The sequence below is a fragment of the Olea europaea genome, chromosome 15 (assembly GCF_002742605.1).
Source record: "Olea europaea var. sylvestris chromosome 15, O_europaea_v1, whole genome shotgun sequence".
NCBI classification, from domain to species: Eukaryota; Viridiplantae; Streptophyta; class Magnoliopsida; order Lamiales; family Oleaceae; genus Olea; species Olea europaea.
In genome coordinates, this window is record NC_036251.1 from 20,263,765 (window position 1) to 20,275,530 (window position 11,766).

Here is an 11,766-nt window from a genome sequence, read left to right on the forward strand (position 1 = left end):
TTGCTAAACACACAAGCACCGGTAAGCTGATCCAACAAGTCATCTAGGCGGGGAATAGGAAAGCGGTAACGCACCGTAATCTTATTAATTGCCCTACTATCCACGCACATGCGCCACGTGCCATCCTTCTTCGGTGTGAGAAGAGCAGGAACAACACAAGGACTAAGACTCTCCCTGATGTGCCTGCACAACTCTTCATGCTCAGTGGGGCTCATTCTATAATGCGCTCGGTTAGGTAGGGTAGCTCCAGGCACCAAGTCAATTTGATGCTGAATATCCCGCAGTGGTGGTAGTCCATCAGGAAGCTCTTCTGGGAAAACTTCATGAAACTCCTCTAGCAATGGCTGAACTGCGAGAGGGACTTCATGCTCACTGTCAACCGACTTTCCAATCAGTACATACACTACCCCAGACTCCTCCATCTCTGTCTCGAACTTCTTTCTGGTCAGTAAATTAGCATTGTTCCCAACTGTCTGTACTGAACCCTTATCCGGTAATAACACAATTTTCTTTCCCCCAAATAGAAAGCTGTACGTGTTGGTATATCCATCATGCAGTGAGTGCCTGTCAAACTGCCATGGCCTCCCTAATAGTAAATGACATGCATCCATCTCTACTACATCACATAAGACCTGATCCTTGTAGGTAGGTCCGATGGAGAAGCTGATCCTAGCACGTTGAGACACTTCTACGTCATTGCCTCTTTTCAGCCAGGCTAATTTGTAAGGTTTGGGATGTTTCTCAGTCTGCAAACCCAGCTTCCTAACGACCTCCTCAGCCACCACATTCTCGTAACTACCAGAATCAATGACAAATTTGCACACCTTCCCTCCAACAGTACATGTTGATTGAAAGATATTATTACGCAACCAATCAGTGTTATTCTCCAAAGGAGTCAGGAAACTCCTCCTCACCACCAGTGCCTGACCCACATCACCAACCACAAACTCTTCCTCTTCTGTTGCTTCTTCTCCGCCCTCACCGTCAAATACAGGCGGACCTTCATAATCGTCATTTCCCTCATCAACAAAGAGTCCCCTGCGTGGATTCTTTGGGCACTCAGACTGCCTGTGTCCTATAACTCCGCATCCGAAACAACGAATACCAGCCCTAGGACGTGTTGGTTGTTGGGCAGGATTTGTTCTAGGAGGACCAGATTGGGCAGGATTACTAGGACGTGCCACCTGCTGTTGTGGGTTACTAGAAGAACTCCCTGCAATGAAAGGACTAGTAGTTTTCCTGGACTGTTGCTTTTCTATCTGTATTGCCCTCTGATGTGTTTCAGAAACTGTCACAAGATCAAACATGTTAAGGGTATCCTGTATTTGGGGACGAAGACCACCCACGTACCGTGACACCAACTGCTCCTCCGTCTCCATCATCTCGTTCCTCGAAATCAACATATAAAAATCCGTGGTATAGTCACTAACCGTTTTCCCACCTTGACGCAGATTCTGCAATTGTTGGTATATGGTCCGCACATAATTGTAAGGCAGAAATTGTTTCTTCATATGTTTCTTCAATTTGTCCCACGATGCAAGCTTAGGTTTCCCCAACCTGGATCTTGTCACTTTAGTCTGCTGCCACCACGCCGCTGCTCGCCCACGAAGCCTCGTTGCAACGAAAGGCACACATTTATCGGCAGGAACGTCTTTAAACTCCAAGACCTCCTCCACTGCAGTCACCCAATCCAAGAATTCCTCTGGACTCAACCCACCATGAAATTCTGGAATATCCACCTTAAATCCTGATTCCCAACGTCGGTTGTCCTCCTGACCACCCCTTCTCCGGTGAACTGGCAGATCCAATGGTTGTTCAAGCGGTGCAAATGGATTCTCATCATCGGAATCCTCAAGCTGTTGGCCTGTAGGCGCAGGTTGCTGCGACATAAGCGCAGCGATCTGTCGTGTCAATAATTCCACTTGTTGACGTAGCTGTGCGACTTCATCACGTCTATGTACCTCCTCTACCGGGGCATCACGGGCTTCAGGACGTCTCCTTGGCGGCATGGTGAAGGAACGATTTCGGCTCTGATACCAACTGACGTAGCGGGAATATTATAGGGAAGATGAACAATCACAAATTGAGAAAACTCTCAAGGAAGATTTTATTGAATTCCAGAACTACTGCCTCTAAGGGCTTACAGCTGATTAAATAGGAAAAACCTAGGAAAATCCGGAAAATAAAATAAAATAAAAAAAAGATATTTTTTCCAAAAATGGAAAATATGATATAATTACTAAGATGGAAAATACTTATCTTCGGGATCATCCTCCAACAAACGGAATCTAATTCCGAATTTCATGGAAAGAGATATTGCAAAAAATGAAAATTACCATAAATAGCAAAAACGATTAAACGAGGGCCTAAACGATAGATTTTGCCCGAAATTGGCCCTGAGTTTTATTCCTTGGCTCGGTTCCAATCAAATTAGACTAGTGATTTGCCAAAAACGAGCAAACCCAAAGTCATCATGAAATCATTTGCCCCTTTTGCCAACTTTTGCCTTGTGATGGTCCCATTTTGCCATGAACTCTATTCCCTTGTGCACTTCATCACCTAATGTGTAGAAAACAAATAGATGGACAGAAAGGTAGTAGGTATATGTTGTCACGTAAGTTCGACATGTTTATTCACGAGATTCATGTACGTAAGAAAATATAATTTCGAAAATGGACTTGAACGTTGTCTAAAATGAAAAATTATAAAAGATTATATCAGTTGTATTTGTTTCTATTCGAGTAGACATTACAATCATAAATATGATTTGATATATTAGTACAATGGATTTTCTTATTTGAACCATTTATTCCCTCTTCATCCTTAGCTAAGCAACTCAGTAAATAGAAAGAACTTCAGTCTGTGGTATAAAATCATTGTCGCAGACAAGCACAAACTGAAAAAATTTCTGTACCTTCTCACCTCCTTGTATAAGTGTATTTCACTTCAAATCTTTTTGGTGAAGTTCTAGAATATACTTGTGTTATTGAAAATTCGAAACTTGGTCTTTGAATTGTTAATTCTCAGTTAGGCACCATCTTCAGTTTCGAGGATTTCTTGTGGATAGAATAATTCACTGAAAAGTCAATCGAAGGATAGCCTAGTGGCGAAAATAAAGAATACGAGTCTTTATACCATTTTATGATTATTTGGGTTCAGTTATGATACGACGTAGGATAATATCGAAACTAATAATAGTGCTGAGTGACCATTTTCCTCAAGATACAACGTAGGATAATATCAAAATCAGAAATTTGATCAGAGGTCGTGAGTTCGATTCCTGAAAGGCTCTTGGAAGACAGATATTTTCCTGGAAGGCAGGAGCTCTATGTGTAAAGATGGGAAACAACTTGCTTGACACTTTGGCAGATAAGTTGGGGGGCTCTTGAGTACTGATTAGTTTGGGGCACAACTTGTCTGCAGCTTGAGGGGCCAAAGTGTAGACTCCAGATTTAGTCACTGTAAGGTAGATACCTAGATATAAAAAAAATAAAAATAATAAAAATAAAAAATAAAAATCAGAAATTTCAATGCAAAATGATGTAGATGCCAAGCATACACTTAGTACCCAGTATAGGCCCACCAGTAATGAATCTACCTGTTGTCATGTTCTATACACCCTAATTAATAATTTTTCTGGGGGACCCATTTTCCTTATGATAAAACGTAGGATAATATCAAAATCAGAATTTTCTATGCAAAATGATGTAGATGCCAATGTCAATTTGATACTTTACAAGCAAAATACGTCAAAACATGCCTCAAGAAAAGGATATTCGACCGGCCCTCATATTGCAGACACCCTCGGACGAAAGCAGTAAATCCAAATTACCGATGGGATTCATAAAGAATGTAACATCTATAACGTGGATGATACATTAAAGAAATGACAAAAAAATTGTATAAATAGACTATCCTTCGTGACAAAGTAAAATGAAATGGCTGAAGAATTGAAACTTTTCAGGACATGGTCGAGTCCATTTGCTTTGAGGGTCATACATGCCCTCAAGATTAAGGGCTTAGAATATGAGAACATATTCGAAGATCTCAGCAGCAAGAGTGCTTCACTCCTGCAGTATAATCCTGTTAACAAGAAGGTTCCTGTACTTGTGCACAATGGAAAGCCAATATGTGAGTCACTTGTAATTCTTGAGTACATTGACGAGACATGGAAACAATGTCCTCTTTTACCACGAGATCCTTATGAGAAGGCTGAAGCACGTTTCTGGGCGAAATTTGGAGATGAGAAGGTATAAGAATTCCTTGCCTTCAATAACTTTTCAATCCTCTTTATCCTAGATAATTCATACATATTGAGATATGCCGGTCGAATTTGCCATCCCCCAATACATTTTTGATACCTTAGCACATCACCTCTTCATAAAAATTGAAAAGATTCCAATGTGTAATGTGTCAAGTTGTCAAAAATGTATTAGGGGACAATCAAGGGACAGCACGTTCTAGAGAGCAAATCTGGGCTCGGTCATCCAAAGCATGATATTCTTGTTTCTATTAAAGCATGTATAACACAAACTCCTCTTAGTAATACCGTTCATTTTGCAATGCAGCTTCTTTCATTAATATGGAATGTTTTAATTACTCAAGGGAAACAGCTAGAAGAAGCTACTGCTGAAGCTGTCCAGAACCTGAAACTCATAGAAGAGCAGCTGAAAGACAAGAAATTCTTCGGAGGAGAGACAATCGGATATCTTGATATTGCATTTGGTTGGACAGTTAATTTAATCAGCATCCTGGAAGAGATAATTGATCAGAAGTTGGTAGATGAAGAGAAATTACCACTGCTATCAGCGTGGATGCAGAACTTCTCGGATGATCCAGTGATCAAAGATTGCTGGCCACCTCGAGATAAAATGATCACAAAATATCAAGCCATGCGTGAACCATATCTTAAAAAGGTTGTATCTCAATGATCTCATCTGAGCCATCCAATAACAAAATGTTATCTTGATAGTTTTGTTGGTATGTAGAAACTTGCATCCTGTAAAAATAAACTTTGTTCAATTACTTCGGCTGAATAATGTTACATGCCAAACATATGAACGAACTATTACTGGACTTATCCACTGAACAAACATAAACATGCTATGTCACATCAAACAAACCGAGACTAAGCGTAGATGTACCAATGCAGCATTATGTAAAACTAGGAGAAATTGAACAACTATCTTGAATTCTTAAAATTCTAGAAAACAGTGAGTTTGGCGGCACGATGACCATGGAGAAAGCCAAATAAATTGCCAAGATGCTGTGTTACATTCATTTGAAACTAAAGATAAATACGTAAACATTCAGCAAGCTGATTTCTAAAAGTCGATTGATGCAACAAGGAAGCAATTATTCAGATTCTTGTTAAATAATTCATCTTAGATTACCATTTAAATTCGTCTCACTGAGTAGAATGAGCATAAATTGCATAAAGAGCGAGAAGCCACTTGCCTTTTGGTCAATAGTAGCATTGAAGGGATAATAATAAGAATGAAAACCATAGTAAAGCTACAAACCAATTACCAAGATTTCATGAAAAATGAAAGGATTAATAGCAAAAAAAAAAAAAAAACCTTTCTAGAAACGTTTTCACGTGCGATATAGACCCTACCTATTGGAAATCATAGAAAACCGCTCTGTTTGAAACCTTTTGAGCAAAATATTCTCCTGCCGTCAAGATTCGTCAGATTTGCCATTAAAAACAGTAAAAGTTGTTAAAATTAAAAAGAAATAATTGTAATTGTCGTACCAAACTTTTATTCTTTTGCAAATTATACATGAAGTTGTTATATGTGTCAACCATAATCCCAAATCTATAAAACTTTCTTTTCTTCCCCGCCCCACCCCACGCCATCGCATCCCACCCATCCCATCTTTTTCCCCACCTTCAAGGCTTCAACCATACCCATACGATCCCTCAGTAAATTTCGATTTGCAATTGTATCCTGCCCATTAGCCGATAGCAGATCCCATTTTTTGAAATTAGACCAAAACAAACAAACGTAGTGTGTCATCTGTGAAGAAACCCTAAACGGAAATGGGTTCCAATAAACATAAATTCTTTAGCTCAGATGAACAACTCACCAAATGGGTTCCATTGGAAAATGGAAAACATAAATTTTTTGGACTTACCATATAAAGTTGTTTCAGATTGATTGATTGATTTATTTTTATTTTTATTTTTATTTTTATTTTTATTTTTATTTTTTCAAATTTAGAGACTTCGATGATGGATTATTAAATGTGGAAATTACACAAAACCTTATGTTTAAAGATGTGAGTTCTAAAATCAGATGGCAAGTTTCACTTTTCAAAAATCCGATATATCATATTTAATGTGGAAATTACACAAAACCCTATGTTTAAAGATGTGAGTTCTAAAATCAGATGGCAAGTTTCACTTTTTAAAAATCAGATATATCATATTTAAATATTAAATATACAATTTTCATTGCAAATCTCAAAATTTTTTCCACCATTTTCTCTTTCTCTTCATAGCTGTATCCCTCTACAGTCACCATTTCCCCTCTCTCTTCATCTTCTCTCCTCCCTCTACCAAAGGCACTCACGGCATCGCCACCTCGCCCCCACACCATACCCACCACTGGAAGATCGTCATGGCAATAGGTGCTCACGGCTATAGCATGCACAATGGTAGGCACTGTTGTACGTGATCTATCTTCCTTTTTTGTCTTCTGCATCTGTTCCTCTATTGTTAGCCATTGATGGCGCCGTCGATGGTGTTGGCCACTACGAGTAGTGAGGAACAACCTCAAACTCCATCTAGCATCGCTCTAACTGGCAGCAATCTCCACGTAGGCTTCGTTCTTGTCGCTACTATAGTTCTATGGTGATGGTGGTGCTACAGATGGTTGGTGCAGGTAATGGTAGATCTAACGACAGCGGTGTGTGGTGTTGGGTGCGATGATGATGGTAGATTTGGTTGTAGTGGATCTGGCGGTGGCGATGAGGGTAAGGTATTGGTACTTTGATAGTTGTTTGTTAATAGTGAATGAGTGTTGGTTAGAAATGGTGGTTGTGGTGGTGGGGTGGCAATGATGGTAGTGCGGCAATGGATTTTGTGGTGTTGGTGGGGTGGTGAGACGACATTATGGTGGTGGCTTTTGTGGGCTATTGGCGATTTTGTATCTGGTTTGTTGGTGGTCAGGTGGTGCTAGTTACAATGTTTGAGATGATGGGGCTGTTGAGAGCTAGTGGTGGTGGTTTTTGTGATGGCAGTTGTGATGTCGATGCGGAGGGCGGCAACGGTGGTCACAAGTGTTGGGGACGATCACAAATGATTTAATCTGTGACCAATAAACAATATGTGACTAATGAGAAAGAGGAATTGTGACCAAGAAATAACATGTGACCTAAAAAATTGTTAATTTGTTACTGTTTAATAAATTGTGACTTATAATATTCATGATTTTTGACAAATAAATAAATTGTGACGTATAAATTTTTGGTCTGTGACTAATGAACAAATTGAAATATATAAAATTTTTGAATTGTGACCATAAAATAATTTATGACATATAAAAATTTTGATTTGTGGGCGAAAAATAATACGTGACTAACTAAATTTGTGAATTTGTAATCAAATTGTATAGATTTGTGACCTTAATATATTTAATTAATTAAATCATAAATATATTTGAATAAATATCTGATTTTTGAAACTCGAAACATTTTTTATTACATTTGAAATAGGTGATAGATAATCTCTTACTTATAAAATTTTCCCTTATTAGACCCCAAGAAGATGAGAATTTTGGTGCACAGACATATTTTTCTCCATTTCTCTATTGACTTTTTAGGCTATTGCTTTTAAAGTAGAATTGTTTAGGTCTGTGTTTGGAATAAGTTTAAAAGATTTGGGATTATGTGTGGCACATATAAATAATTTAGGCATAATTTGCAAAAAAAAAAATATAAGTTTGGGTACTGTAACTGCAATTATTTCTTTTTAGTTTTACGTTTGGCTGTTTTTAATAACAAATTTGACGGATTCTGGCGGTAGGGTGTATTTCGCACGAAAGGCATCAAACATAGGGGATTTCTGTTATTTTCAATCGGTAGGGGATATATTGCACATGAAAATATTTTTAGGGAATTTTCTACTATTAATCCAAAATGGAACCTTGAAACTGAAGCATTTAACATATTGCTTAAAATTCGAAAAATGTGAAACATAATGTTTAGATATCAAAATGAAAGGGGTGGTGTGACTTTGGTTCCATGTCAATGGTAGAGATGAGATCGCATAGGAAGTCTAAGAAGAGAAGCGGCTCTAAGCTAAATAGATAATGTACCCATGAGTAAATCTAGTGAATCATCTCCATCATGTTTACTCAATGCAAAAACTCTTCCCTAAATCCTAGGATGAGTCACCAAATGTAGTCATTCGTATATACTCATTAAAGAAAGAGCCTTTTTACCAAAATATATAATGTACCCTTGAGTAAATCTAGTGAATCATCTCCATCATGTTTACTCAATGCAAAAACTCTTCCCTGAATCCTAGGATGTCCTATCTGGCCCTTCTATCTAGCACCACTGTTGCCAGCAACACTAGACTGAATTATATTGGTAGTACTTACTTTACCTGGCAATGTGTCTTGGTTTTGATTCTGCCTAGAAATACCACAACTTGGTTATAAAAGATGCTCCTGTGATATACCACGTTGAAAGCGAACTGGGCAATCCCTCCTTGTGTGCCCGATTCGACCACAGTAATAATAAACCTTGATGCATTTAAAGTACTCACTTGGACGGAATTTTCCACATAACTGACATTGAGAAACCTAACGCTACTGAACCATCATCATGTTTAGGAGTAAATGATCCTTGGATATGAGTATAGTTATACCTTAGCTGCTGCATTGATCTCTAGCTCAATCTCAAATTCTGACTTCTACGAGATTTGGACTTAAAGATACCATAATTGGAAACATCTAAAATCCAACTCCTTTCCAATCCCTTCTCGATTGTCTCTCGATGGAGACTGCTACCCATGTTTGATTGCTGCTACCAACTCTTGGTCTCATTTGTTCTTTACAACTCTATCGTTCAAAAAGACTTTTCTTAACTCTCAACGCTGCTTTTATAAGTTTATCAAAATTTTCATACCCTATTGCTGTACCACTGATTTAATTTTTTCCATCAAACCATATTCAAAGGAACAATGAGGCCCAAAATAGCGCATTGTGATACTTTCTATTTTGTCGAGCCCTACTTTGGTCTCTGGTTTGATGGTTGTACGTGCTACCAACATAAATGAAGGAAGTCAGTAACGCGAGAGAGGTCCAATCAAGTTGTCTTTCTTGCTTTAAAGTTAGCTCAACTCATCTTGTGTAGTTTTATTAGATTCAAATTAAAGTAAAAAAGTAAAAAAGAAAATTATGGGTTGCTTAAAAAAGTTGCAGGGCACATTGTTGGTTTTGTTGGTTTATAGTAAGTCGTAATTGGCATAGGAGTTCAAGTATTCAAGGGATCATTTGATAATTAACTTTTGGTTTTGTTTAAATTCGATAAATTGAAATTTCCAATTTACATATTAGAGAAGAGGGTTCGAATGATGGGATGCAGATTCAAAGGATGGTTGTCTAGACCTTGATATGGAATGATACAATTGATCTGAGAAAGTACTTGGTGATCTTTGGAGCTATTGATGCTTTTCTTTTGCTAGATGATGAAATTGGGAGGTTTAAGAAACTAGAGTCTTTGATGAAATTCAATGTGAAGCTTTGTTTCCTTTACTTTAGATCTTTGATGAAATTCAATGTGAAGCTTTGTTTCCTTTAGTTTGTAGATCTGGGGATAACAATAACCTCAGTATACGTGAAAATGAAAATTTTGTTGGAAGAATAGAGTAATTTCAATTATTGGATTTCTAACCAATGCATGGCCAAATTTTTGACTATTAAGAATTATAAAAATTTCAACTATTCCTCTGTCAACTTACATCTTTCGATTTAATTTGAATATTTAAGAGTTACATTGTTCCATCACTATCTCGATGCAACATTTTCATACTCCAACTTCTCTAACAGTGCTCTAAATGAATTTGATGATCGTTAATTGATTGCAGATAGGATTGCCAAATTGTTTCCACCCCTATTTGAACAACCATCAGCAATGTTGGTACCAAGTGCGTCAGGTGATACCCCATTGGTTTAAGGCCTGAAGATTGGAGTGATTTTGTCTGGAGGCAATCTCCAGCAGAACACTACGTTATTTCTAAAATTTTTGGTTAGGATCTCCCAGTTTCACTATTTGTACTTGAGCGTTGCAATGTTTTCTTAAACTCAATGGGCTTGAATTTCGTTAACAAAATGCATTTAATGAAAATTGCTTCTTTATTTAGTGACATCATCTCATTCAAACACCTGAATGAAGTTGGAATTGAATCTAAAGGGATTTTATTTTATCTTTCATCAACTATAAGGTTGAAAGATAAAAAAAAACCTGTTCAAAGTAGAATTTAATAATTTCTTTTATATGCCTACAATCATTTTCTTCTGGATTTCTTTGATGAAATTCAATGTGAAGCTTTGTTTCCTTTACTTTAGATCTTTGATGAAATTCAATGTGAAGCTTTGTTTCCTTTACTTTAGTTTGTAGATCTGGATAACAATAACCTCAGTATACGTGAAAATGAAAATTTTGTTGGAAGAATAGAGTAATTTCAATTATTGGATTTCTAACCAATGCATGGCCAAATTTTTGACTATTAAGAATTATAAAAATTTCAACTATTCCTCTGTCAACTTACATCTTTCGATTTAATTTGAATATTTAAGAGTTACATTGTTCCATCACTATCTCGATGCAACATTTTCATACTCCAACTTCTCTAACAGTGCTCTAAATGAATTTGATGATCGTTAATTGATTGCAGATAGGATTGCCAAATTGTTTCCACCCCTATTTGAACAACCATCAGCAATGTTGGTACCAAGTGCGTCAGGTGATACCCCATTGGTTTAAGGCCTGAAGATTGGAGTGATTTTGTCTGGAGGCAATCTCCAGCAGAACACTACGTTATTTCTAAAATTTTTGGTTAGGATCTCCCAGTTTCACTATTTGTACTTGAGCGTTGCAATGTTTTCTTAAACTCAATGGGCTTGAATTTCGTTAACAAAATGCATTTAATGAAAATTGCTTCTTTATTTAGTGACATCATCTCATTCAAACACCTGAATGAAGTTGGAATTGAATCTAAAGGGATTTTATTTTATCTTTCATCAACTATAAGGTTGAAAGATAAAAAAAAACCTGTTCAAAGTAGAATTTAATAATTTCTTTTATATGCCTACAATCATTTTCTTCTGGATTACTCAAATTTATAGTTTACATGTACACTATGATCGATGAGCAGCAATTTATGAAAAAAGCCATTACGTGAAAATGAAAATTTTGTTGGAAGAATAGAGTAATTTCAATTATTGGATTTCTAACCAATGCATGGCCAAATTTTTGACTATTAAGAATTATAAAAATTTCAACTATTCCTCTGTCAACTTACATCTTTCGATTTAATTTGAATATTTAAGAGTTACATTGTTCCATCACTATCTCGATGCAACATTTTCATACTCCAACTTCTCTAACAGTGCTCTAAATGAATTTGATGATCGTTAATTGATTGCAGATAGGATTGCCAAATTGTTTCCACCCCTATTTGAACAACCATCAGCAATGTTGGTACCTAGTGCATCAGGTGATACCCCATTGGTTTAAGGCCTGAAGATTGGA

The 11,766-nt window shown here is 37.0% G+C and overlaps 2 protein-coding genes across 2 annotated transcripts in view; one reads left to right on the plus strand and one right to left on the minus strand.

The window, feature by feature from the left end:
* Positions 1–3,608, minus strand: part of LOC111411358 — a 5,805-nt gene extending 2,197 nt beyond the window's left edge. Inside the window, exons 1-4 of the mRNA XM_023041898.1 lie at positions 3,569–3,608; positions 3,414–3,474; positions 2,145–2,165; positions 20–2,040 (exon numbers count right to left, since the gene is read on the minus strand). Of these exons, the coding sequence (XP_022897666.1) occupies positions 20–2,040; positions 2,145–2,165; positions 3,414–3,474; positions 3,569–3,608 (2,143 nt within the window). The remainder of the gene's footprint in view (positions 1–19; positions 2,041–2,144; positions 2,166–3,413; positions 3,475–3,568) is intronic.
* A 330-nt stretch (positions 3,609–3,938) lies between these two features.
* Positions 3,939–5,026, plus strand: LOC111411029 (glutathione transferase GST 23-like). The gene is made up of 2 exons (XM_023041606.1): positions 3,939–4,250; positions 4,569–5,026. The coding sequence occupies exons 1-2, from the start codon at positions 3,939–3,941 to the stop codon at positions 4,929–4,931; spliced, it is 675 nt and encodes a 224-aa protein (XP_022897374.1). The 3' UTR covers positions 4,932–5,026.
* Positions 5,027–11,766: the final 6,740 nt, after the last annotated feature.

What these genes read in the sequence shown, in the direction of transcription:
- LOC111411029 (XM_023041606.1), top strand. Translation starts at nt 3,939, where the DNA reads ATGGCTGAAGAATTGAAACTTTTCAGGACATGGTCGAGTCCATTTGCT. An exon ending in CGAAATTTGGAGATGAGAAG is followed by an intron (nt 4,251 to 4,568) that starts GTATAAGAATTC and finishes TTTGCAATGCAG; the next exon opens with CTTCTTTCATTAATATGGAA.